A 27,250-nucleotide genomic window follows, 5' to 3' on the forward strand; every position below is an offset into this window, starting at 1 on the left:
GCGTGTCCTCGGCTCATCTTGTGCCTCTGCCCCGGACTCCGCGTTGGTCAGCGAAGTAACGTCTCGATCCATCTGATCCTCGGCGGAGCTGACCGTGTCCTTCGTAGCTGGTTCTGTCCGGTGCTGGACACCATCTCGCATCTGTTGTGATAGCACCTGTGTATTTATAGCTCGCCTTGGCTGTGAGAGAAGACGGTGTGGTTAAGTTAAGAGACTCCTGCAGCAGGAGGGGCTGGTGCCATTGAAGACGGAGAAAGCGGAAGGGTTTTGAGACAGTTGGCAGCTAGGCCCGGTGAGACTGGATTGCCGTGTGTGGGTGTTCTGTCACGGGGTGGGTAGTGGTGTCGGTGAGGGCGAAATTTCCAGTCCGCAGCATGAGAGCACGAGGTAGAATTCAGTAGCGGAAGACCAGGAGTGGGGTGGGGACCCAGTGAAATTTGGTCCTGTTCTATTTGCGACGTCTGTCACACGGCCAGGTGGCTGTGTCAAGCACTCATCTGTCTGTTCGTGTCTGAAGTGCCAAGCAGAGACCTAGGATTGGAGCTTACGTTGGGGAATCGCTGCGGGATCCGTGGTATTTGCGGAACGGGGGTGACGATGAAGACGCGGGAGTGCAGCCTGAGAAGGGGTCCGGAACCCTGGCTTCCCCACCCTGTGCCCACGGGGCTCGTGGGGAGAGGAAACCAGAAGACGGACGGACCGGAAAGCCCAGTGTGCCGAGGGCTTGGGGCGCCCAGCTGTGAGAGCTGTTTCTGGGGGTGCCTGTGCTGGTGGGGGGCCGGGGGGGCGGGTGGCGGCTGGGCAGGACCGGGTGAAGGAGCAGAGGAAAGGGGAGGTACGGACAGCCTGCTGCTGCGGGGGCGGTGGAGGGTGAGGGGTCCGGCTCTGCAGACGGCTGGTCTGATGCACACTTCGGTTCATCTGCCTTTTCTTCGAGGGGCCGTTTCCGTCTAGGACGCGGGCCAGGTGGCCGCTGGTCGCCATCGCGCGAGTGTTGCTTGTCTCCCGGGTGCTGCTACTTGATGGTTCTCCTGCGCTCGCTCAGCCCCAGTGACTGTCCTGGGGGCGTCTCTGGTTAAGACACCGCGGCGTTCACATCTGGCAAGGCTAGGCCAGTTCCCACGCGTGCGCCGACTGCCTTGAGGGCCCTGCCACGCTGCTGTCGTCACTTGCACAGAAACAGGCACCTGAGCGCCAAGACTGGCGAAACTGGACTTGAGAATACAAGCTTTGAAGTGAGTTCAAGGATGTCTGAGCGGTGGCATCTGACTCCCCGGGTGACCTCTGGCCACGTGTGGCTCAGCCGTTAGGAAGTGGGAGCCCAGTTCTGAGACTTTTCTAACCCTCGCTCCGTTGGGCGCAGTGGGTTGCCCGGTCCTGCAGTGCTGGGAGCTCCCAGGATGCCCTGCGGGTGCAAGCGGCAGCAGCTGGAGCTCAGCAGGGACCAGAATGTCACGTAATTTTCAGCCCTTTGAGGTCGGGACGCAGGGCTTCGAGTTTTCCGCTGTTTCTGGCAGCTGTTGTGCTGTAGTTTGCCTTCGGGTTTTTTCTTTCTGAAGATGTAAGCTTGCTGTGCTTCTTGGTCTTGAGAATTGATGACCTCTTCTGTGGCTAGTCATTTTAAGACGCTTTGGCTGGTGTCGCTGACTCGGTGGTGTGCTCTGAATGTAGTAACTACCACGGAGGAAACTTTTTCTTCAGTGTTTGAGAGCGAGAAAGGGAGCGCCTGCCCTCGTGAGCGGGGGTGGGCAGAGAGCAAGGGAGAGACAATCCCGAGCAGGCTCCAGGCTCCAGGCTCCAGGCTCCAGGCTCCAGGCTCCGAGCTGTCAGCACAGACCCTGAGATCGTGACGTGCCTTGAAACGAGACTCACGCACTTAACCGACTGAGCCCCCCGGGCGCCCCGAGGAAACCTTTTAAAATTGGGTACTCACTCCCATCTTGTGTAGTGGAGTGCATTTCACACAAATACCTCAGTATTTTAAGTTGAACGTACCGAAACGGTTCAAAAAGCTATATGGTGAACGACCGTGTTCTTGGAGGTACGTCCTCCAGTTACTGTTGTGGGTGCTCGTGGCAGGGTGCCCTGCCCCCCGTCTCTTTGGCATAGAGATTGTTGCAAGTTTAAAGTAATCAAAACCCGGTGGAAGCCTGAAACGCCCTCGGCCTGGCTCCCAACCGCCTACATTTACGTTGGAAAGGAGGAAGCCTGTCCCGGAAGAGAGCTACCTCCTCCGAGACTCCCCTGTACCTAAGGAATCTGCGGGACGTCCAGACGTCTCTCGTCGTCTTGGTAATTAACAGACTCCCTCCCTTTTGTGTGCTCGGACCCTCCGTCCCTTCAGCTCGGAAGCTTCTTGATGCCTCACACTGTGGAATTTCCCGTGAGGGGTGTGGGTGCCCCTTGCACGTGCCTGTTACGGTTGAGTTTCTGCTCTTAAGTTGCTCTCATGTCACTGTGATTCTGAGGCCCTCTTCGAGGACCGGAGGGCAGACCCCAGTAATATTTTTGTTAGGGGTCTGTCACGGCTGTTTGGATTTTCATGTTAGGTTGTAGGAAGAGTAACCATATGGTTTTCTCTAATTTGTAATTTAAACAGATTCTGAAAAAAAGAAAAAATTCTGAAAGGGACGCCTGGGTGCTCAGTCTGTTGGGCATCTGACACTTGATTTTGGCCCAGGTCGTGATCTCACGGTTCAGGTTCATACGACCAGGCCCCGAAAGCTGGAAGCCTGCGTGGGATTCTCTCTCTCCCTCTCCTGTCCCTCCCCCACTTGAACCTTTTCTTTCTCTCTTAAATAAGTATTAAAAAAAAAAGATGCCTTTAAACAAATTGTGGCAGTGTATTTGAGAAAAATACATATTTTGGTATTCAGAATGACAAGTCTTGAGTTCGAAAGTCTGTTCTGAGTTCTTAACCTTTTTAAAACTTTTTTTTTTTTTTTTCTTCAACGTTTTATTTATTTTTGGGACAGAGAGAGACAGAGCATGAACGGGGGAGGGTCACAGAGAGAGGGAGACACAGAATCTGAAACAGGCTCCAGGCTCTGAGCCATCAGCCCAGAGCCCGACGCGGGGCTCGAACCCACGGACCGTGAGATCGTGACCTGGCTGAAGTCGGACGCTTAACTGACTGCACCACCCAGGCGCCCCAACCTTTTTAAAACTTTTTTAAGGTTTATTTTGAGAGAGCGAGTGGGGAGGGGCACAGAGAGAGGGAGAGAGTCCCAAGCAGGGTCTGCACTGGATCTCACAGCCTCGAGATCACAACCAGAGGAGATGGCGGGAGTGGGACACTCACCTGACTGAGCCACCCAGGCACCCCTGAGTTCTTAACCTTTTGACCTCTAGAACTGTTAGTGCTGCATTTGAGGTTTTGTACAGTCTGTTCTAAATATTTCTTTCATCGTGATCAAATTGATAATGACATTTAACCTAAATATTTCTAATTTCCTTTGACGTAAAGGCTTTCTCTCTCTCTCTCTTTTTTAAATGTTTATTTTGAGAGAAAGACATCATCGAGTGCAAGTGGGCGGGGGGTGGGGGGGGCAGAGATAGAGGGAGACACAGAATCCCAGGCAAGCTCCATCCAGGCTCCGAGCTGTGAGCACAGAGCCCGACGCGGGGCTCGAACCCATGAACCGTGAGATCGTGACCTGAGCTGAAGTCGGACACTCAATCGACTGAGCCACCCAGGAGCCCCCCCCAAGGAAATTTCTTAACACAAGAGTTTTGTTCTCACAGTTGTTCTTTTCTGGTTTTGTGATATTTGTTTTCCATTTTTGTTCCATTGTTTCTTCAAGCATTCCAAAACTTAAATGTTTAAGCTTTGTTTCGCCAAATGGGCACGTTTGAGAAGAACCTGGATTTTTTTTTTTAATATATAGATTTTACTTTTAAGCAACATCTACACTCGACGGAGGCCTCAAACTTGTAGAACTCTGAGGTCAAGAATTGGATACTCCAGTGACTGAGCCAACCAGGCGCCCCCAGAACATGGGTCTTCTAACTGTTGGCTGCTGGGCCCTAGTTTATGTTACTACAAGTTTATGCTCTGTTGCCACAGACTACAAGAAGTTTGATAAATGCCCAGATCTCAAAAGCTTAACCTTCTGTTTGGTTAACAGTAGGACCGCGGATGTGTCTTTTTAAAAAATGTTTTTAGGGGCGCCTGGGTGGCTCATTTGGTTAAGCAACCAACTCTTGATCACAGCTCAGGTCTTGATCAGGGTCACGAGATCAAGCCTTGCCTTGGGCTCTGCACTGGGCGTGAAGCCTGCTTCAACAACAAAACGACGACAACAAAAACAAAAAATTATTTTGGGCACCTGGCCGGCTCATTCCGTAGAGCATGCGACTCTTGATCTTAGGGTTGTGAGTTTGAGTCCCATGTTGGGGGTAGTAGTGTTCACTTGAAAAAAATTTATTTATAAAAACGATATGTAAATAACTTTTTAGCAACTATAAAAACTTTTATTTCTTGAAAGGGGAAGGAGGTTTTTTTATTTTTTTATTTTATTATTATTTTTGGAAAAAGAGCATGGGAGAGGGTCAGAGGAGGGAAGAGACAATCTCAAGCAGGATCTGTGCCGACAGAACCCGACGCAGGGCTTAAACTCACGAACCGTGAGATCATGAACTGAGCTGAAGTTGGATTCTTAACTTACTGAGCCACCCAGGTGCCCCCCAATCTATTTCATTTTTGAGAGAGAGAGAGAGTGAGAGAAACAGCATGAGTGGGGAGGGTCAGAGAGAGAGAGAGAGAGAGAGGGAGACACAGAATCCAAAGCAGGCTCCAGGCTCTAAGCTGTCAGCCCCCAGTGTGGTTTCCTATTCGTTATTGTGATTATTTCATGAGCCCTTTTTTTGTTTCTTTTCAAGTTCTTATTTTAGACTCTTTTTTAAAAATTTTATAAATGTTGGTTTATTTTTGAGAGCAAGCATGAGTCGAGGAGGGGCAGAGAGGGGGTGATAGAGGATCCGAAGCTGTTTCTGTACTGAGAGCAGTGAGCCTGAAGTGGGGCCCAAACTCACGACCTGTGAGTTCATGACCTGAATGGACTGAGCCACCGAGGAGCCCCCCGCTTATTTCAGATTCTTGGGGGTGTTCTAACTTACTCCTGATGCTTTCCTCGTATTTAGAATTGGTCAGCTCGTATTCAGCAGCAGGAGTTATGTTTTCAGCTGGAATCTTTGTGACTTCGGTTGTAGAGATACTTTTTTCTGCAGGGCGCCTTTGTTTGCTTCACCATCCTAGGGTAATGTTTAGTAATTTTGAAGAGTGTGGGTCATTGCGGGATAAGGAAGGTAATGAGATTCCATTCTGTACCTCTGACTGAGCCTTCAAGATTCCAGCTGCTGGGGGGACAGGGCTCTTCTCTGAAGTTCGTTGGAGGGTTTCTCTTCCCCACTCTGTTGTAATTATGGCCTTTTGAGAGCCACGGTATGGGTGGGGGGGGTTCTCCCTTGCATCCTCTGGCTTCCTGTGCCTCAAAAGCAAGACCTATCCTGAAAACAGGGCACCCCTCCGCCGTGTCAGGATCACCACTTCTGGGAGCTCAGCTTTTTTCAAATGTCTTTGCTGGACTTTAACATTTCTAGGTATTCCAAGGTGATGGGGGATCTGTTTCAGGTCACCCTGTGGTACTTTTTAAAAAGTTTTTTTAAGCTTACTTCGTGAGAGCGTGCGAGCAGGGGAGGGGGAGAGAATCCCAAGCAGGCTCTGCACTGTCAGCGCAAAGCTTTTGAGGGGCTCCAACTCTCAGATGGTGAGATTGTGACCTGAGTCCGGGTCAAGAGGCGGACGCCCGATCACTGAGCCTCCCAGGTGCCCCATCCTGGGGTATTTTTGAGCTGTTCTTTGTGTCACGCTCCTGGACTAGTAACACGTAGTTCTTACGTGCTCCTTCCTGACCCTTTATATGTAGACTTTCTTTGTAAAGGGCTTGGCATGCACACAGGTGCCGAGTCGTGATGTAACACTGGACCTTTTTACCACGGTCGCTCCCCAAATGTGGGAGACACCTGTGCAGGTGTCTTGTTTTGGGGAAATGGCGTAATTTCTCGCTGGGCATCATTTAACCCGGCCGTCGTCGTGCCCCAGCACTGTGGCCTTAAGACTGTGATGGCATGTGCTTGCTTCCAGTCCGAACGTCTCTCTCTGAAGTCTGATGGTACAGTTTCTGGCGGGGGGGGGGGGGGGGGGCGGGGGGGGGCGGGGGGGGCGGGCACAGAAAGCCCAGCTTCAGTTGTAGGCGGAGTAGCCTGAGTGAGGGCCTTGCTCCACTGGGTGAAGTTCCTGTGTACCATCCAGGGATAGGCCTGCTGTTTGTAAGTTCTTGGTCATTAGTTGAATGAAGTGCTTTTAGCCAATCAAAGTAAAAGAAGTAAATCCGTTAGATCTCGCCTCTTAATTTTTTTTAATGTTTATTTTTGAGAGAGAGGGAGAGCGCAAGCAGGGGAGAGGCAGAGAGAGAGGAGACACAGAATCCAAAGCAGGCTCCAGGCTCTGAGCTGTCCGCACAGAGCCCGACGTGGGGCTCGAACCCACAAACTGTGAGGTCATGACCTGAGCTGAAGCCGGACGGTCTACCGACTGAGCCACCCAAGCGCCCGATCTCACATACGTGTAGTCGGTCTGTGGCACCCGAGGCCAAGCCTTGTTAGCAATGATAGGAATAGGATGGATTTTCATTGTCCTGCCCTGTGAAGTGACAAAAGCCACTGAAGCAAATTGCTGCTGCTAGTTTTCCACTGAAGGTCTAATCTGTAGGGAGAGCCGGTGGGAGGATGAAGCCACAGGGTAAAGTTAACAGTAATAGCTCTGTTGTCAGAGACCTTTCCTTTTCCTTTCCCAGGGACTCTGGGGGCGTGCTTTAGCTCGTCCCCAGTGACAGCCACAAGCCGTAGGAGGTGTCATTGTGTGGTTCCCACGTTGTGTCTGCTCAGGGCGGGGACAGCGTGTTCGTCCTGGTGGCTGTGCAGTCTTGCCCAACGCCTGGCACGGGAACGCACTGGATGAAGGGGTGGCCGAAGTAACCGAAGCTCCCGGAGCAGGGCCCGTGTCAGGAAAACAAGATACTCACAGAAGGCCTGTCAGCTGGTGGTCAAGTGGGCACTGAGTGCCTGCCTCAGAGTCACCTGTTAGTTTTATTTAGTTTAGGCTATTATTAGGCTATTTCAGAGCTTTTATTCTATATTGAGAAGGGTCTCGGGCACAAATCTTGGAATCTGTTCCCGGATGAGGGCCCAGCCTGACAGGCTAGTGGTTAGTGCTCAGGTGAGGTGACCTACCCTCCCTCTCCTGCTCTGCTCCTACCCCCATGATGAACCCAACCTTGGCAGTCATGTCACTGACCGTGGATTTCTAATTGCAGGACTCACTCCAACAGCCTGTTACAACATGGTGGATTACTATGAAGTTCTAGGCGTGCAGAGACATGCCTCAGCTGAGGATATTAAAAAGGCGTAAGTAACTGTATTTATGCAGTAATGCATCTGTGCACTTGGGCAGTGTAACTTTTTGTCTCCTGAAGTGGCGTTTCATGTGGTCTAACCGTCTTAGAATGCTGCTGTTTCACTTGATCTTCAGACAAGGCAGTGAAACTAACCTTCGCCGCCTCAGACTAGGCCCAGCCTGTCACTTGGCATTGACGGATGAGAAGGTCACTTGGTTTCCTCTGTTACTTTGCCTTGGGACAGTGGATTCTGTTGCTGCTTAAAGCAGATCAGACATTTAACTGAGGATGCGAAATAATCCCAGGCAGTTTTGACATTGACTGTGGAACGGAGCTGACCTGGCACTTCGCACTCTTAGAGTGTGGTGCTGTGACCTCCTCAGGGTAGTAGCTGTTCAGGATCCCTGTCGCCGGCCCCGGCCTGTACCGTTAGAGCCAGATTGAGTGCTGCGCCCCTGCTGGCCTTCTAGGCCTCTGTGACCAGGGCTGGGCCACGGCGGGGGCAAGGTGGAGGCCACAGGTGGCACTCAAGGTGAACTGGGTCTTTAATTCGTTTGACCTTAATGTGTAGCAAAAAGTTACATTTTAGCAGAGCTAGAGAGACTAAAAACTAAGCCTGGAACTGTTTCAGTTTGTTAAGGGACTGGCGTTTTTATTCACACACAAGTCTACGCTACTAGGCTTAGTGGGTCTGCAGAAGGAAATTCAGGGTACTTGAATAAATCGTTCACGTAAAAATGTTAAACATAGAAGCTTGACTCCTGTGATGGGCCTGCCCTGTGTCAAACCGCAGCCAAGCAACTTGAGTAGGAGGGCCCAGGAAGTGCCTTTGAGCTGTGTCACCCGTGGGGCCCCTCACGTCTGCCGGCTCACAGCTCACAGACAGCAGTCGCCAGTTAATTGCACTCTTCTTGAATAAACATAATATGTAAATAGTATTTCCACTAACTGATGGAGAAACATGCCCACGTTATGCTAAACACGGTCAGGAAGGGGATTGGTTTAGTTTCTTAGGAGAACGTGGGCCGGCCGTTGTCTTCAGGGTGGCTTTGAAGTGTGAGCTTAGAAAATGCCATCGTTAAATGGAAGAAGATTTTCCCATTAAGTGCGCAGTTGAATGCTGACTTAGACTAGATGCAGCCTTACTTACTTTAAATGAGCGAAACTGCATCCATGGCTGGTGTGTGTTCGTAGTCCGTTTTGTGGACTGTAGGCTTTGATCTTGTGCAGTGACCGGAGAAACTTTTGTTTGAGGGGTGATTGTAGGTGGCTGTCCCCTCCCTGCGCATTTCTCCGGGGAGACCTACAGTCTTACCTGTGTTTGTGTCACAGGCCGTGTGTCCTTGGCGCTCGCTTACTGGTGTGCAGCCGGACGTCAGTCTCAAGGCCAACACTGAAAGACATCGGATGTTCTTTACACTTCATGTATCAGGCCTTGAGTCTAAAAACATGGCGTAGTCTTTCAAAACACACCCATGAAACACTCTGGAGTCTCTTCTCGTGTCTTTGTGTTCCCAGGACTACACCCTGTGCAAAGTGACCGTTCTCCGTCTTTCACACGGTCTGTCATTTTCTACCAAGGTTTGTAGTGCTTCAGGGCCCTTGGTCTGCTACTACATGTTTAGGTCTGCAGTGAGAAGGAGTAGAGCCCAGCATTAACTCGATCTTAGGAAGTTCAAGCCAAGATTTTTGATTAAAATGCTGCGATTAAATTGAACCGCAGCAGCCTTACGTTCACAGCTTGCCAAGCGCTAGGACTCTCTGGTTCTTAGTCTAGTTTTAGATTTTGAGGGGCACCCCCTTCCTCCCATATGTGGTGCTTATGTTTAAGAGGAGAGGAGTTTTTTTCTTTGTATTCCAAAAGCATATAGTTATTACTGTTAAGTGGAACCTTCGGGGAATCTTGAATCCAGAATGGGGTGGCTCTGTGAGCGGTGCCAGCATCTGTCACACCGACATGCGAGGCGGGGGGGCTCTTCCTGCCCTGCGAGCGAGGCTGCCTTCTTCCTCTGTTCTGTGCTTTCTCAGCTGCACGACCACGAGATCACACTGCACGTTTTGGTTCTCAAACATCTTAGCGTTAACGTCTCTCTAGAGGTTGGTTTGTATTCATGCTATCTGGATTGAGAACTTGCTTATTTCATTCTCGGGGAAAGGAAGATTTTACAGTTGAAATCGATAGCAGTTGCCCAGGTTTACACCTCTGAAGCCAGTTTCCGCCTTACTTATGTTTCCCAGCCATTGGGTTTCCGCACGTGGATGTGACCGGTGCCCTTTTTATTCTTTTCAAGGTACCGGAAACTGGCACTGAAGTGGCATCCAGATAAAAACCCTGAGAATAAAGAAGAAGCAGAGAGAAAATTCAAACAAGTGGCTGAGGCGTATGAGGTGTTATCGGACGGTGAGTGAACCTACCCAGGGTTTGGCTTCTCCCCGGGGCTAGCAGAATGTGGATCTGGGCGGCCGAGGTGTGGGCACTGAGAATGGAAGTTGCCTCCTTTTCTTGTGAAGCTTCGACTCCTGCTCCTGGCAGACACTTGATACAGTTACCCGTGAGTGCTGGGGAGCACCCTGGCTTCTAGCACTTTCTCTCAGGGTGGCTATTTTAAACAGTACTGACACCCTGGTCTGAGGACTGACAGGACAGATTGGGGCACAGGAATCCGTCTGGGTCATCGCATGGCGGTGGCCGTGACCACTCTCCGTCGGTGGCGCCGTGACCGCTCATCTCCGTTGTCCTGCTTACACATACCTGGCCAGTGGGCTCGTGTGCTGGGTTTTACTGCTTGGAAGGACTTCTTGGTGTCAGGAAGCCAGGAACTGCGCGCCCAGCTGAGTTAGACTTCAGAGCTCGGCCCGCGCCTTCCCCGCCCCAGGGCTAGAGTGGTGGAGTGTTGAGGAAGTCAGCCTTGTATCTGTCAGTACCTCTTCTATTGTAAAGGAAGTGCCCGGTGTTTTATCCCAAGCCCAGAAGTTACCTTTGCACAGAAAGTTCCCGTTCTCCCCGCCCCCCCCCCCCCCATGTTTATTTTTATTTGTTTATTTTGAGAGAGAATTGGGCGCCTGCATGAGCAGGGCAGGGGCGCAGAGAGAAAATCTCAAACAGGGATAGAGAGACTTGATCCCACGACCCTGGGATTACAACCTGAGCCAAATTCAAGAGTTGGACGCTCAACTAAGCCACCCAGATGCCCCTGGATCCCATTCTTCTTAGAACTTGGTTACCATCAACTGGCTTTAAGTGGTTTGCTTGTACACCCGTTTTCCCCATAACCTGTTTTTTTTCTTTCCAGTTTTATTTATTTGAGAGGGAGAGAGAATGCGCACACAAGTGAGTGAGGGGCAGAGAGAGAGACGGAGAGAGACTGGAACCTGGAGCGGGGCTCCAGCTCACCCGACGGGAGGCTTGAACTCACAAACCAGGAGATTATGACCTGAGCTGAAGTCGGATGCTTAACCGACTGAGCCACCCAGGCGCCCCCATAACTCCTGTTATTTTACCACACGGTTTGGTAGAACGTGATGGTTTGGGCGGAAAACCTGGTGTATCAAAAGGAAGTGACCTGTTTAAACAGGGCTGCAGTGTAGTTGTTTATTCTAGAAGGTAAATGGTGAGAGGACAAGACAGTAGAACACTCTCAGGCTTGGGCTGTTGTCCTTTCAAGGACATGAATTCGGGTCGGCTCTTTCTCTGGCTCCAGTACCTCTATTTGCTGCCCCACCAAGGCCCTGTCCTAGTTTTTCGGGAGAATGTGCACTGGTAGAGTTGGAATAGTTGCAGAACTTGTGGTGTGGTTTTGAAAAATTTATTTTATTTTTTATCTTCTAAAATTTACGTCCAGGTTAGTTAGCATACAGTGCAACAATGATTTCAGGAGTAGATTCCTTAGTGCCTCTGACCCATTTAGCCCCTCCCCCCCACCCCCTCCAGCAACCCTCTGTTTGTTCTCCGTATTTGTGAGTCTCTTCTGTTTTGCCCCCTTTAGTGTGACTTTCATGTACGCATGAACACACACTGTGCACAGTAGCGTGGAAAAAATACCACTTTTTAAACTTAAAAAGTGATTACTACTTACTTTTTACTATTTAATTTTTGGGGGCTTTTAGGGAGATGTACTTAGATTTTCCCTCTTTCCCTTTTTTTTTTTTAACGTTTATTTATTTTTGAGACAGAGAGAGACAAAGCATGAACGGGGGAGGGTCAGGAAGAGGGAGACACAGAATCCGAAGCAGGCTCCAGGCTCTGAGCTGTCAGCACAGAGCCCGACGCGGGGCTCGAACTCACGGACCGCGAGATCATGACCTGAGCCGAAGTTGGCCGCTTAACCGGCTGAGCCACCCAGGCACCCCCCCTCTTTCCCTTTTTATTGAAAGTAATGGAGGCCTAACTCCTTAAAACTAATTGCAAAACCTTGAAAACTCATTGGTTCCTTGATGTTCAACTTTGTAAAGGCTTTATTTGAACTTTGAGGGAAAAGAACTTGGTCTTTCCTGACTCTCCTTTCTAATCTGTAGCTAAAAAACGAGACATCTATGACAAATACGGCAAAGAAGGATTAAATGGCGGAGGTGGAGGTATGTAAATGTTGATTTTTGTCTTGGCTTTTCAGGGAGCGGAGGAGGCCATCTGGCAACGAAGGGTCTAGACAAGGGGTCGGGTTTGTCCGTTTTCTTGGACAGGCTGTGTTTCCGGAAACACAGATGTGGCCTGGAAAGTGGGCTGACTTGTGGAGATGGGCTGCCTGGAAACCCTTGCGTTCGGCTACAAAGTGTATGCCGATCGTGGTACTTTCTGTAGATCCGGAATCCGTATAACCTACTAGAGTATTTTGTGAGTTCTTACTCCCGGATCAGTACCTGATATTTTGTCAGAAGACCTTAAAAACTCTTACCTGACCAAGCTGATTGTACTGGCAGACCTGACTGCCTGTGGTGGGTGGGCCTCACTCGGGGGCGTGTGTGTGATGAGAGGTCCTAGCAGGGACCTGCCTGCCGTCAGCACCACGGTCGGTGGCCTCTTCGAGAATAGCACTGCCCACCAAGCACACGTCCCACTTGAGGAGCGTGAACGAGTGTGCTTCTGTGCGTGGTTTACACGATGGTCCGTCTGCACAGAAGATGAAGCCACGTTTCCTACGTACGGATGGCGGTTGCAGACATGGTGGGAAAGTGCTAGCACCCCTGCTGCCGTGACCATGACCGTGAGGGGTGGGAAGCCTCCCCTGGCTTGTCCCCGCCAGCCCCAGGTGGTCTCTGTTCAGGCACGGCTCTGGCTGCGAAGCAGAGCCCTAGGTGTAGGAGCCTTTGCCGTTTTTTCTTCGGGTCGTGGTGTAGAATCCTCTGTAGACAGAACTGTTGGCCTACTAAACGCAGGAATGTACCAACTAAATGCCGTGCTGTACCATCGTAGGTGGAGTTCACTTTGACCATCCGTTTGATTTTGGCTTCACATTCCGTAACCCAGATGACGTCTTCAGGGAATTTTTCGGTGGAAGGGACCCGTTTTCATTCGACTTCTTCGGTAAGTTCGCTGTTTGGTGGGTGTGTCTGTGACTGAGGCGGACTCACCTTTCCCGTTTCCACACGTGGCTCCCTGTTGCTCGCCTGCGTTGAAGCAGCGGAGGGGGTTCCCGAACCCCTTCCCTCCTCTCCGGAAGGTGATCTTGAATGAGTACCTTGCACACGAAAGTAATAAACGTTTTAACGTGCTCCTTTTCTTCGATACGGATAGTCCTAATTAACTTCCTTTTTCCCTCGTTCAGACGGTGGCCAGGATGTAGGTGCTGGGGTCTTGGCGGGTGGCGCTCTTTGCTGTTGAGCACTTGCTTCTGTGTGAATTTGCCCCGAGTTCTGGATGGAGACGCTGGGCATCGTAGCAGATGTTCAGAAGACCTCGGATCTCTCCACCTGTTTGTTTCTCTGATTGTGTGTGGCGCATCGTGACTGTTCAGTTCACGGTTTGTAAATAAGAAGGACATCTCCAGGGCGATGCCCTGCAGACCTCCCGCCGGGGGGAGTTTTGGCCACGGGAGACCATGCTGTCCCAGCTGCTGTTGCATTGCAGGACGGATTTTCCCTTCACCTGCACCTAGACGCGCTGAGTCCGATGCCGGCTGTTCGCATGTGGCTCAGATGCGGGCGGGGTGGGGAGCGGGCGCCGTCGGAGCTGCCCTGGGTGCTGGGGAACTTGGGTGGCCAGAGCTCCCCCGGTGCGGCCGCACCCATTTCTGTCTCGGCTTACGGTGGGGGACACGTAGCCCGTGTTTCTGCCCTTTGTTGCCTGGAGCCTGTTGGAGAGTCCCAACGCCAGCCGCGACCCTCGGGAGGGACACAGCAAGACCGGTTCTGTCTGCCGATAACGGGGGAGAAGCAGTGGACCCTTGCCCATCATAGGCCCAGAGAAGAGTAATTAATTTCCTGCCGTACCTGGTGGGTATCTGGCCTTTTAAACGGTGCGGCCCTTCAGTTTATTTCCGATGGGGATTCACAGAGAGTTGCCTTGTTTTTTACTGGGGTGTGGCCCGATTTGAAGACTGTAGCTTACGGAGGGAGGTGGGTAGGATGATACACCTCAGCACATATTCCCTTTTTTAATCCACACATGTCGTGACGAAGGCTAAGCAGTGGGTGTCCCAAGTTGGGGGTGAAAAGGTGATTGTGGTCTTTTTGAAGACTTGCTTTGACACTGCTCCCGGAAAGGTAAGCGAATTATCAGGAAGTCTCCTTATTAATGGACGAGATCTAACCTTATCTGTAGTGTCTGTTAATTGGCCTTCATGTATTTAGGAAATGTCACTGTAAGAAAAACACCGAGGGTTCAATGATCTTTCCTGCGATAAGATTACCTTTGTGTCTCGTTACAGCCTTTAGTGAACTTCGCGTGTTGTTTTGGGGGGTGCCGGGTTGTGTTGGGTGAAATCCCGTGTTTGGATGGCGTGACTCTTCTGGTGGCCGAGTGAGGATCTCCTGCCTGCCATCGAGGGTTTCGGCCCCACTGCACATCGGCAGCGGGGGCAGCAGCGCAGGCTGACCTCTCCGAGCCGGAGGCCAGGCATCTGCTACACGCGTGATACCTTCCAGGAGTTGTTTTGGCAGAAGGGTCCCTTAGGGATTGAATTGGAGCCAGATTTTGTTTTCATTAGGAAAATAGTCTGACAGGCCAGGCTTCCTCATTCAAAGTGATTTTCATCGGGCAGTTCTTTCTAGAGCAAAGAAGGTGTAGTGAGGATAATGAGATGTAAATGAGGAAGTAACATATAGCTTTTACCCACTGTAAGTTGGTTTGTGTGTGTGTGTGTTTAATTTTTTTTTATTTATTTTTTTAATTTCCGTCCAAATTAGCACATAGTGCAACAGTGATTTCAGGAGTAGATTCCTTAATGCCCCTTGCCCGTTTAGTCCATCCCCCTCCCACAACCCCTCCAGCAACCCTGTTTGTTCTCCATATTTAAGAGTCTCTTATGTATTGTCCTCTTCCTGGTTTTATATTATTTTTGCTTCCCTTATGTTCATCTGTTCTGTGTCTTAAAGTCCTCATATGAGTGAAGTCATATGATGTTTGTCTTTCTCTGACTAATTTCGCTCAGTATAATATCCTCCAGTTCCATCCATGTTATTGCAGTTGGCAAGGTTTCATTCTTTCTCGTTGCCAAGTAATATTTCATTGTATGTATAAACCACATCTTTACCTATTCATCCGTCGATGGACATTTGGGCTCTTTCCATCCTTTGGCTGTTGTCAATAGTGCTGCTATGAACATGGGGGTGCATGTGTCCCTTCGAAACACCACCTGTATCCCGTGGATAAACGTCTAGTAGTGCCATTGCTGGGTCGTAGGGAAGTTCTATTTTTAGTTTTTTGAGGAACCTCCCTACTGTTTTCCAGAGTGGCTGCACCAGCTTGCCTTCCCACCGGCTGTAAGTTGTTTATACCCGATGTTCACACCTTCTAAATTGTGAGATACGTGTATGTATAGAAAGTTTTATGTGCATGTGTATTTTCACTGAGATTGTGGACACAAAGCACATTTTGGTGGGAATTTCTTCTTTTGGACTCAGTCCTGTTTAAGAGATAACTAGTCTTACTGTGATTCTAGACTCTTGGGCCCTCTGTTTTAGACACCAAGACGTTCAAATTTAATGGTAGGCATTTCCTGTACATTTTCCACGATTCGCGTGTCAGTGATGCTTCTTCAATCTGTTCTCATAGGTGTTCTAGGTGACTTCCATTTTCAGGCGCTAAGGATTTGCACACAGGAACAGAAACTTCTCCACGGCTACTACATGTACGAAGTAACGGTACAGCCTGCTGGCGGTACGTGTAGCCTAGATCCGAATGCAGGGCTGGGGGTTTCTGCCGTAGCAGTGGTTCAGTTGATGTTAAGCGGCGGCCCCATCCCACTTACCCGGGGCTGTCGTGACGTCCGTTGGTCGTAGCACGTGATTTTTTAGTCCTGATTTTTCACCCGGTTCTTTTTCCTCTCCTGTTCTGCCTTCTGAGAAGAGTAGCTCAGAATCAGACGTGTGTGTCTCACGCGGGTATCAGTGCATCAAATTCCATGTCTGACAGGCTCCCTAAATGAAAGGGGACAAGAGCTCAAAGAACCAGAGACCCATGGAAAAGTGTGAGGTGTGAAGGGTATCGGACAGACTGCAAGCAGTCCTGTGCCGACGGACCGGCCAGTGACGGTCGTCACGTTATGGCAGAGGGCTGGGGCCTGGGCCTGGGCCTGGCTGATGAAGTCCCCGTGACAGCAGCCGCCCCCCACAGGAGCGCCCTCACCCCGACCAGCCGTACCTTCGCGGGCAGCTGAATGTGTTCACATCCTTCCCCGAGTGCTGAGCTCTGTCCGAATGTAAATTGGAAGGGATGGCCTGAATTTGAGTGAGGGGGAGCTGGTGGTTGTCTATTATTGCAGAACACCACTACTCGGCATTCTGAGGCGGACAGGTAAACGCTGTTGGTGTCGTTTAGTCCTCAGAGCCCTGGCCCGAGTGGGTTTGGAGGAAACGTCCGGGTATCACTCGACATTTTACGGGCTCGTTTTCTTACGTTGGAAAGCCAAAGCCACCTAAAACCACTTCCAGAGGGCCTTTTCCTTCACGATGGCGCCGATCTCTTAAGCCTCGTGAAAGAAAAAACGGGTGTAGCGGTGGAAGGAGGAGACAGCCCGTCGGCTCGGGGGGTGTGGGCTCGTGGAGGGGAGGGGTGGGCTCGCCCCGGGGAGGGCGAGGGCGTCGCGGAGGGGAGCGGACTCACTTGCCTCGGGGAGGGCGACAGCCGACGGTCCCGGACCGGGTCCGGACTGAGCATCGTGAGCCCTCGTCTTGCTCCCCAGGGCTCGAGGAGGTGGCGAGCGAGGAGCTGGAGCCCGGGTTTGAGGACTCGGCGGAAGACGCCCCGAGTGAAGAGGACAGCGAGGTGTCGGATGTGATCTGTAGCGAGGAGCTTGACGTCTGTAGCGACGACGAGCCCAGTGAGGGCCGTAGCTGGGGCTGGGGCGAGCTCCCGAGCGAGGAGCTCGAGTCCGCCTCCAGTGAGGATGAGGCGAGTCCGTGGGACGTGGAGGAGCTCAGCGAGGAGAGTGAGGAGCTGCTGAGCGAGGACGAAGGGCCAGAGCCGGAGGCACTGCCTGTGCAGCAGTGAGCGGGGGCCGCGCTCGCTCGCGGGGCTGGGCTCACAGGACGTGTGTCTGCAATAAAATGTGTCCGCATTACTGGTGCCTGAGCTGGTCCTCGGTCGGGGAGCGGCGGCCCCCGGGAGTAGTGAGGGAAACCAGACGAGGTGGGGCCCCGGGAGCCGTAGCGTGGCTCTCCCAGGCATCCTGTCTCTCAGAGTCGGAAGCCAGCATTCCGGCCCACTGGGCCCTGGGAGGGCCAGAGTGACTCCATAGGCCTGGGGGGTGAAGACAGGAACTGACGCCCTGGGTCCCGGAGGCCGAAGTTGAGGCCGGTCCTGGGAGGGAGCCCACCTTCCAGGCCTCCTCGCGGCTTCTGGTGGCCTCAGATGGTCCTCGCACGTAGGTGTCTTCCCCTGTGTCTTCACATCCCGCCCCCTCTGTGGGTGTGTTTCCGTCCAGATTTCCCCTCATGGGGACACTAGCGACACTGGATCTGGACCGACCTTGATGAGCTCATCCTAAGTGCCTCATCGGCAGAGACCCTGTTTGTGAATAAGGTCTCGCTCGCTCACGGGGCCTGGGGCTTAGGGATCCCACATCGTTTGGGGGGCCACAGTCCAACCTGTGGCATAATCTTCCCTAAAGAAGAGTTGTCTGTGGGTGCAGAAGCAGGAAATCTTGGAAGGGGAAAGAAGGGGAAGTCTGCAGTGAGACGTGCTAGGAGAGAGCAGAACTCAGGTGCACAGGCCGGAGAGGAGCCGGTGCTTCCGTGTTCACGTGGGATGGGATTTCACACTTGGCGTCCCTGGGCACGCATGACGGGGAAGGAATACAGGGAACGAGACTTAAAAATCCACGTAAGTGCGTCGCGTGTTAGACCGGTTTTCAGCGATACCGAGAGGCCTTTTCCAAACCCCAACCAGCCCATGGTCCTGCGTGAGCGAGGGGATCCAGGAGTGTTGCTGCCCCTTGGCCCCTCCTCGCATCTCTTGGTGGGGAGGGAGAGTGCTTTGGGCAGGTTTTCCTGGAGAATGGAACGCGAGCTGTCGGCTGTCGTTCTGTGCGCAGCGGACAACTCTCGCTCTTGGGCTGTGGAGCTGGCATTCGGAAGTAGTTGACCGATGTAAAACTCTGCCGGCAAGTGAGGGGGTGGGCGCCGGGCTAGCCGTCCTCGGCGTCTCCTTTCTTTGGTGCGCACTTAGTGGTTTCAAGACGGCTGATGCTCTGACTCCCTCCCCTCCCTCACCCATGCCCCCTAGGAGGGAGGAGGAAATGGCTTCTGGAAAAGGTCATTCTGGGACCTGTTTCCTGGGTCAGGAGCACAGCGGCGCCGGCCACCCCACAGCGGGCGTGGAGGCCTGTAATGAGATTCTGCACGCCGGGTTTGAATCGCGTGGTCAGCCAGGTCCTCTGTGTGCGGCGTCATTTTCCAAGGGAAGCCAGCGCCTGCACTCGAGTTGGTTCTTAAGCTTTTGATTTAGTTTCTGGGCCTCGCTCGGGTCAGTTTCCAGAGTCCTTGGAGGTTTTGCGTATCGTGTGTTCCGTGTGGAATGTTGGGTTCTGTGGTCAAGGGAACCACTTCCTCCTGGCAAGCTGGAGAAAGACGCTCTGGGGCCGCAGGTCCGGGCAGAGGGCAGAGGTCCGTCGTCCGCTTCCTCACGCGTGTAGGGAGGTGGGACGGGCATGGCCGTCGGAGGGAGTAAGACAGCAGAAGAGCGTCATTCCTGTAGGAGGGGGACAGAAAGGACACCTGCAGGACCAGACATGCTGCTGTCCTTCTCGTCCCTTCCTTCTAAAGCAAGGAGTCCATATTCTCACGGAGCACCAAGCCTCTGTATTGGGGTCTAAAACGAGAGGATTTCGGTCCAGGATGTGTAGTTTGGATCCCTGACTTGGATAGATCCTCGCAACTCTTAGAAAATACAGTGCTCCAGCCACACCTGGGATGTAACTAGAAATTCTATTCTGTAACAGAATAATTACGTGGAAAGTTGAAAAGTATGGCGTCCATGCGTCCGGTGAATACGTGCCACCTGTTCAGTGCCAGGCCGCCCCTCCGGGTGCTGAGCAAGCAGCGGGGAGGCGCCCCGCACCCGTTCTCCCGAGGGCCCCGTGCAGCGCGGCGTCGTGGCTTGGGTGTCCGTTTGTCCCCATTTCACTTGGTTTCAGATTCCTTAGAAATGTGTTGCTTTGTACTTCAGAATCTGTAAAAAACGACGTTTACAGGTTTTTGAGTTGTAGTAAAGGAGTGTTTTAATTTTAGCTCGTGTTGTTGGGATTGGCTGGGTGACCTCTTACAAGTCCCTTTCTGGCTCACTTGGACTTAGGATGCAACTATAGTTTAGAGTAGATGTTTTTGTTTTCTTTTTTAAATTTTGTTTATTTTTCAGGGGGAGCAAGCAGGGGAGGGGTAGAGAGAGAAGGAGACAGAATCCCAAGCAGGCTCTGTGCTGTGAACCCAGAGCCCGACTTGGGGCTTGAACCCCATGAATTGTGTGATCATGACCTGAGTCAAAATTAAGCGCCAGATGCTTAACTGACTGAGCCACCCAGGCGCCTCTAGAGCAGATAGATTTTCTTTAAAAAAGAAAAAAATTTAAGGTCATCTCTTTATTTTGAGGTGGGGGGGGGGGAGAGCATGCGTGAGCTTGCACATGCAGGGGAGGGGCAGAGAGAAGGAGAGTCGGAATCCCCAGCAGGCTCCACGCCATGAGCGCAGAGCCCGATGAAGGGCTCGAACTCAGACTGAGATCGTGACCTGAGCTGAGATCAAGAGTCGGATGCTTGACCAGCTGTGCCACCCAGGCGCCCCGAGTAGATGGTTTTCCTTGTTTGAAATGCCCATTATCTTTTTTAGGTTTTGTTTTGCTCCCCCCCCCCGTTTTTCTGTGTGCCTGGGGAATCCATAGTGTGAGGCCCCGTGGAAAGGAGCGGCTGGTACCTTAAGTCGTTAGTAGAGCAGGCCTCTTCTTGCTTGGGTTTTGTGCTGCTGGAAGCACTCGCTTCAGGATGGCGGGGCAAGAGCGGCGTGGGGGCGCCCTGGTGGCTCAGTCCGTTAAGCGTCCGGCTTCGGCTCAGGTCACGATCATGCGGTTCGTGGGTTCGGGCCCCACGTCGGGCTCTGTGCTCACAGCTCGGAGCCTGGAGCCTGTTTTGGATTCTGTGGTCTCCCTCTCTCTCTGACCCTCCTCTGTTCATGCTCTGTCTCTCTCTGTCTCAAAAATAAAATTAAAAAAAACAAACAAAAAAAAAACGGTGTTAATCATGGTGTTCTTAGTTGTTTGTTCCTGTGCTGGTGTTCGTGGCGTTAAAGGATTTATTTGATTTGTCTCTCCAGATAGGTTTTGTGGTTATCTATCAGATACTGAATCTTGGTAAAACTTAAGAAAAGTGGATGGCCTTAAATCTCTGTCACACTTGTTTCCTTAAGGCTTTTTCTCCATATCCATGCGTGTGAACATTTCCTCAGTGTTTATGTGTTTGTGCATGCGCACAGGTATTTTTCCTGCGCTTACACGTGGAAGCAGGCGTCATGTGTTTAAGAACGAACACACGTAAGCGTTCCTGTGTGCGTGCGTGTCAGCACTGGCTACGGGTTCCTGTGTGCGTGCTTGCATTTGTCACGTGTTGTATGTGTGCGTGTAAACCTTTTTCTGTACACCAGCACACAGACATTTGTTATGTGTTCACGTGTGCATGTGTGTAAACGTTTGTTATGTGTTCATGCGTGTGAACGTTTGCTTATATGTATGTGGTGCTAAATTTTTCCACAAAGCTTAAGTTCACTTAAGTGTACTTCTTGTCCTAAGTTTGACCTCGTGACTTTGTCGTTGACCGGTATCTTGCTAATACCGCTGACCTCTTCGTGGATTTGGTTTTGTATTTCTGAGGCACTGGTGAGGTCTTGTGAGGTTGAGAAGGGGTGTTTGATGCACATCCGGGGCCCCCGGCGCCTAGAGTCCTGGCGTGGCGGGGGTAGGTCACACCTCGGACCTGCACCCGCCTCACGTGGTATTTAGGTCTCACCTGCCTGAAGGTAGCTGTAGAATGATCAGAAGTACAAGTTGCATTGTCTGAAAACCCGCGTGAGAGCCGGTCGGGTCTCTGTTGATGTATTTGTTTCTGACTGTTGGTCCGTCTCTGAGGGACGGACTTGTAGCGTAAGGAGTTGGCTCACTTGATTACGGAGACTGGCGAGTTCAGGGTTTGCACGGCTGCCGTCTGAGCCAGAATCCAGAGGCCGGCAGGCTGCAAGAGCCAGCGTTCGGTTGAACCCCCCTCCGGCCGGGGGATTCTCCTGCCTGGGGGAGGGGGGCTCTTGGTTCCCTCAAGCCCTTCCACAGACGGATTGAGACCCCTACACACGGGGGAGGCCAGTACCTTTGCTCAGTCTACCGATCTAAACGTTAGTCTTAATCCAGAAGCACCCATAGAGACGCAGCCGGAATACCGCTCGACCGAACTCCTGAGCCCCCTGTGGCCCCTTCACGCCACATGTCAAGTTAACCCCACAAGCCCGCCCCCGCCCTCCGTCCCCTCGATGCCTGTGCTCGTCTTAGTAAGTCACGGCCCCTAATCTCCAAATAGAGATCGCAGCACGGTCGTGACTCTGCCCGACGGCATCCTGGCTCTCCCGAGCGTCCCTGAAGACGAGCCGCCCCCGGCCAGGGCGATGGGATCCTCAAACACGGGAACGGGAGCGGGCGTCTTCCCCAGCCTGGCGAGGGTGCGTAAGAGAGGCCAGGAAGGGGGGGGATGTTGGCTCGTGTAAGAAGATGCGGGCTCGGGCCTCCGGGACACGGTAAGGAGGTCCCGACAGTCGGCGTGCGTTCGGAGCTGGGCTCCGGGAGTCCGCCGGCCCCGGCACGGCTTGGAACTACCAGGTCCACTCGGGTAGAGGTGTTTTGATAAATGGCGGTGGTGAAAATGTATTTCCTCTTTGGGACTCGCCACGTCGGGTGCCTTCTCGCTTGCTCGACGGAGGGAAGGCAGAAGGGAACCCGGACAGCGGAGGCAGCACGTGAGTCCAGCCCACCGTGGGGCCGGTAAGGCTTCCCGTCGGCGGTCGGCTGCCGGCAGCTGGGTGGTGCGGGCCTCCCAAGTTCTGCTCGGACCCCGTGTGCGTGGCCCGGGGGCGGCGTCCCTCCCCCGCGTGTCCTCAGCGTGGGGGCTGCTGGGGCCCGTGTGCCCACGGGCAGAAGTTTCCTTGTGTTAAGTTTCCGAGTCGCGGTATGTTTCCGGAATGTGAATGTAATGTTCGTCCCTTTTAATCTCAAGGGAGGAATGAATTTGGGAAGTATCAGTGCGGCAAAAGGGGGAGGCAATCCACGTTGGTCTCACCACCGAGACGATTGAAAACCCACCGTTGACATTTCACGTGTTTAAGTTGTGACTTGTTACTTGCTGTACCTTTTCCTGAAGCCTGAACTTGATGGTCACTTAAATGTGCGTCTAAAATGCTGTTTGCTTCTTCCACCTGGGGAAAATTTGGTTGTTTTCAACTTTCAGCGTGTCATCGGTGCTTTGAGTTCTCTTCGTGCAGTGGGGTATTTCCATACTCGAGGGGAGTGATTTCCCCGAAGCGGAGTCACTGGTTTGAACAGTTTTAAAACAGCGTGTTGAGTTTGGGGGCCAAAGATTTCAAAAGGTCGCGATACAGACTCCTTCACCACTTTTTGAAAACGTACAGACCGGTCACAGCCAGTGGTGAGGAGTCTTCGTAAAGGTCTGTCCAGCCTCACAGTGGCAGCTTTTAACAACGTAAGCATGATGTTAAGACAACACCCAGAAGCGTGTGTTTTCTGGTGTCACCACGACAGTCGTAACTGAGGCTTTTCGTTTTGAGGGTGAAACTTTCGTTGTTTAATATTTGAAACCGTGTTAATAGTTCAGTGACTAGAACGACGACCCGAATTAAAGAAACGCGTTTAGGCTGAGCACGATAAGAGTTTCTAAAAACGCAAGAAAAAGGAAACTGAAGAGCCGCCGGCCTGGCTCACACTTGTAAGCCAGCTTTTGAAGTAGCTTCTGAGGAATAGGATTTTCTAATTCAGGGCTTCTATTCGCTCAGAGCGCGAGCCCGGAGCCCACGCACGTCCTCGGTGGCGGTGGAGCCTCGCCGCAGCTGGCTGCCCGGAGAACCTCAGGAGGCCGCAGCCGAGCTGGGCTTTAGGCAGCGGGGGGCTCGGGGCAGGTGCGGGCTTGGCGTGTCGGGGAGGCCAACTTGCTCAGAGCGTCGTCCGGGGGCGTCAGAGCCTCACGCGGCTCAGGTGAAAACCGTTCCTAGCGGTTACTTCTTAGGGGAGAGTGAGAATTTCCGCACCGTGAGTTGAAATTGCATTCGTGAGGTTTCTGTTTCTCCGTGTGGGGGTTGACCCCAGGGACCTCTGACAGGAGATCTGGCACCGTGGGTGTGTAGGTCGTGGGGTTAAGGGAAGGAGGGACCCGGAAATCGGTCGCTTGGGTTTTATTTGATAGGATGAACCTCCTGAGAAGTTCACAGTACGTTACTAGTTTTAGACAGAGTTCGTGATTCATTTCCATTTGTGCTTCTGATGGGCTGACTGTATGCCCAGCCCCGTTTGTAGAGTAGGTTTTAAGGGATTTCCTTAAACTTAACTTTGCAGAGGGTAGCGTTGGCCGTGCAGCGTGGGAGCGAAGTTCTGACAGGACAGTTCCGGGGGGCCTGCCAACAACAAGCACTTGGGATCTGTTACCGTGTCTCTGCACGGGGATGCACACGGGCTCTCCTTCTTCCTCTGGCACCTCCTTTCTAGATCTTTCAGGAAGGCACCGGTAACCGGTTTCTCCAGATGTTTCCTTCTGGCCCATCTTAATACATGCAGCATTAGATAAAGCAGGCCAGCCGATTCGCGCCGAGCAACTCCGGTCTCGAGGCCGAGTCTGTGCGTGTGCCGTCTCCTTGCCCCTGTTCCGAGCTGGCTTCAAGCTGCCCCGGCCGTGCCGAGCCCTTCACGATCACTCATGGCCCTGCGTCCCATCTTTTCAGACCGTGGACAGAGTTGACCTTGGCGTGCTGCGTCCCTCGGGTCACGTTTGTTTGTGAACTTGAGTTGGATTGTGGATCCCCATCTGTGCTTGGGGCCAGTGCTCATTGTGTGTCGACTTGTCATATTGACTGTCCTTTCCCTTCCAGTGTATGAATCTCCCTGCTCTGGTCACTCTTGCCCGGTTGTAAAAAAAAAAAAAAAAATATGCCATCCTGATTCTTTTTTGTTTTTGAAAAATTTTTCATGTTTATTTTTGAGAGAGATACAACGTGCAAGTGGGAGGGGCAGAGAGAGGGAGAGGGAGAGAAAGAGAACGAGTGGGGGAGGGGCAGAGAGAGAGGGAGACACAGAATCCCAAGCAGGCTCTAGGCTCTGAGCTGTCAGCCCAGACAGAGCCCGATGTGGGGCTTGAACTCTTGAACCGCGAGATCGTGACCTGAGCCGAAGTTGGACCAACTACGCCACTCAGGCGCCGCCTACACCATATGGATTCTGTAGTTGTGGGGTTGTAATGCGTTACTTTTCTTTTTCTCCGGAATGCATTTTTTTCTTTTTTCTCCTTAACGTTTATTTATTTACTTTTGAGAGAGAGCGCAAAGCAGGGGAGAGACAGAGAGAGAGGAAAGTTTGTATTCCTATGTTTTTGGTAAGTGCTCATTGACTGAACCAAAAATAAATGGACTGTTCTTATTTTCAGGAGCATTTTGGTATCTTTAAGAGCAGTTCGTTTTCTATTGTATTAGTAATTTTCTCGTAAAGTGCATTATTCAAGTTTGACTTTGACTAATCCTTTCTTAAATTTTTTTGAGACGTCAGGCTTACAGAAAAGTAAATGGAATTCTTAAACACTGTGGCCCAGAATCAGGAGCTGTTACGTTTTGCCTCACTTGGTATAACAGTCTCTCTGTGTTATGTAAATGTGAGAATAATCGATTTTTGTTTCTGTCTCTGGATTACGTTGGGGAAGGCAGCCCAGGCTGTGTGGAGTGCAGCTCCCTGCGTGCGGAACCGTCTTTCCCTTGCAGGTGGCGGCAGCGGGGACAGAGCCTCGCGGCTCTCGCTCAGAGGCTGTTAAAACCTCTCCCTGTCGGAGTTTGAAGCACACATCAGTGGTCCCGAATTTTGTATTTATACATACGGGGATTGCGTCAGCAGTCTAGTTAGTTATTTCCTAATGGATTCTAGCTTTAGTTGAATTAAATGAGTCCGTAAAACTGCTGGTTTATTAGATGAACTTTGGTTGCTCTGCAGATGAGCTGTGTTAAAACTTCTCGTGGAGATTTTTCTTCCTGAGGCGAGAATGTGTTCTAAGGCATTAAACCGTTTCCCCTCATTGCAGCTCTCCCATGGAAAAATAAAACGTGACTATGTTTGTTTTTAGAAGACCCATTTGAGGACTTTTTTGGGAGTCGAAGAGGCCCCCGTGGAAGCAGGAACCAAGGCACAGGGTCGTTTTTCTCTGCCTTCAGTGGATTTCCGTCATTTGGAGGAGGGTTTTCTTCCTTGGATACAGGTATTAAGTTTTAGATCTAATTTCTGATATCTGAACAGACATTAATGCTGATAAACCCTTTCAGTCAATGCCGTTGTGTTTTTTTTTGTTTAGTATTTAGGTTCGAGAGAGCAGGTGTGAGTGGGGGAGGGGCAGAGAGAGAGGACAGAGGAGCCAAGGCAGGCTGGCTCAAACTCAACGAGATCATGACTTGAGCTGAAGATGGTCGCTCAACTGACTGAGCCTCCCAGGTGCCCCTGAAAACCCACTTCTGATCTTATTGTTACAGATCAATGTCTATTTATTTAATTTTTTTCATGTTTGTTTATTTTGAGAGAGGAAAGAGCAGAGTGAGAGGGAGAAAGAATCCCAAGCAGGCTCTACACTGTCAGTGCAGAACCCGATGTGGGGCTCGAACCTAAGAACTGTGAGATCATGACCTGAGCCGAGATCAAGAGTCCGACACTTACCCCGCTGAGCCACCCAGGCGCCTCTAAAGGTCAACATTTAAGGAAACTCCTGGTTAAAACGAGTTACTTGATTTGAGTAGATAACTGAAAAAACCCACTAAGACAAACTGCCTGATCCTTTTTTTGTCTAACCTCCTTGGCAGCTGTAAAAACAATAGGGATGATCGTAGAAGAGTCCGGGTTGATGGGATCAGAAGGTGGGGGAGGGGAGGTGTTAACACAGCCCCTCCCCCCCCCCCCCCAAGTCTGCAAGTGACCATGGCTCAGGGGGATCCACTTAGGGGCTGCAGTTGTGGGATTGCTCTGCCACACACAGTGGCCGAGGGGCCATTTTAAGGCAGCGCATCAGGGGCGCCTGGCCGGCTCAGTCAGAGGAGCGTGAGATTCTTGATCTCCGTGGTTGTGAGTTCGAGCCCCGTGTTGGGTGTAGAGATTACTTAGAAAAATGAAATCTTAACAACAAATAAAGGCAGCCCATCAATCTGAGTAATGTGCACATGGCATGATAACAATTACACGTTTACCTGAAAAATTAGGGTCTTTTATTTATTTATGTATTTTGAAGGTCATATAGCCCTCTTACCAGAGGGGCGCTTGTGTGTTTGATTCTCTGATGTTTCTTCCAAATGCTACGTGGTTAGAGTTGGCAGTGCTTGTTATGAAGGCTCCCTGCAAAGCAGCTCAAAACGTTCCTCCCTTCAAGGCCCGTGCTGGTAACAGGGAGGTCGTTGGCTCTCTTGGACACGGATGCAGAGGGCTTCTGTCGACAGCCTCTCTCCAGCAGACCCTGCCGGTACAGGCGTGCAGTATGCTGAAGGTTCATTTGCTCAAGTTTAAGGGAGAGTCAAACAAAGCTGGTGCAAAATATCATCGAATAGGCCTTCATTTAAGGAACTGTGTCTAATGTGTGGTGAGGGGCCCGTGTGGACGGAGACCTTCCCTCAGGAGCCTTGTGCAGAGCTGCGTTTAGGGAGCGTGGGCGTTCGGTCTAATGGGGACATTCCCAAGTGGGACAGGTGGTAAGCCCCAGAGACCAGCAGACCAGTCTCAGTAGGAGACGTGGGTTCGCGTGAGTGTGACTTGTGGAAGGCGGGGGTTTTCAGCTGCGGTGTGACGGCCATGATCGAGGACGTTGTCCTCGAAACGTGTGGGTCCGTGCTTTGTCACGTAACTACGTGCAGTGTTCTTTCTAAAATTACTT

At 51.6% G+C, this 27,250-nt stretch overlaps 1 protein-coding gene across 3 annotated transcripts in view; it reads left to right on the top strand.

Moving 5' to 3' along the window:
- DNAJB6 (DnaJ heat shock protein family (Hsp40) member B6) overlaps positions 1–27,250 on the top strand; it is a 69,118-nt gene that overhangs the window by 17,310 nt on the left and 24,558 nt on the right. Inside the window, exons 1-6 of one of the 3 annotated variants that reach the window (XM_060633507.3) lie at positions 7,160–7,279; positions 7,377–7,467; positions 9,749–9,858; positions 11,973–12,032; positions 12,868–12,978; positions 25,469–25,600. In XM_060633507.3, the coding sequence (XP_060489490.1) occupies positions 7,403–7,467; positions 9,749–9,858; positions 11,973–12,032; positions 12,868–12,978; positions 25,469–25,600 (478 nt within the window). In that variant the 5' untranslated portion in view covers positions 7,160–7,279; positions 7,377–7,402. Of the gene's footprint in view, positions 1–7,159; positions 7,280–7,376; positions 7,468–9,748; positions 9,859–11,972; positions 12,033–12,867; positions 12,979–25,468; positions 25,601–27,250 lie in introns of those variants that run through there. The other 2 variants (XM_078436974.2, XM_078436966.2) reach the window with 2 other exon arrangements.

Source organism: Panthera onca, chromosome A2 (assembly GCF_046562875.1).
Source record: "Panthera onca isolate mPanOnc1 chromosome A2, mPanOnc1 haplotype 2, whole genome shotgun sequence".
NCBI lineage: Eukaryota > Metazoa > Chordata > Mammalia > Carnivora > Felidae > Panthera > Panthera onca.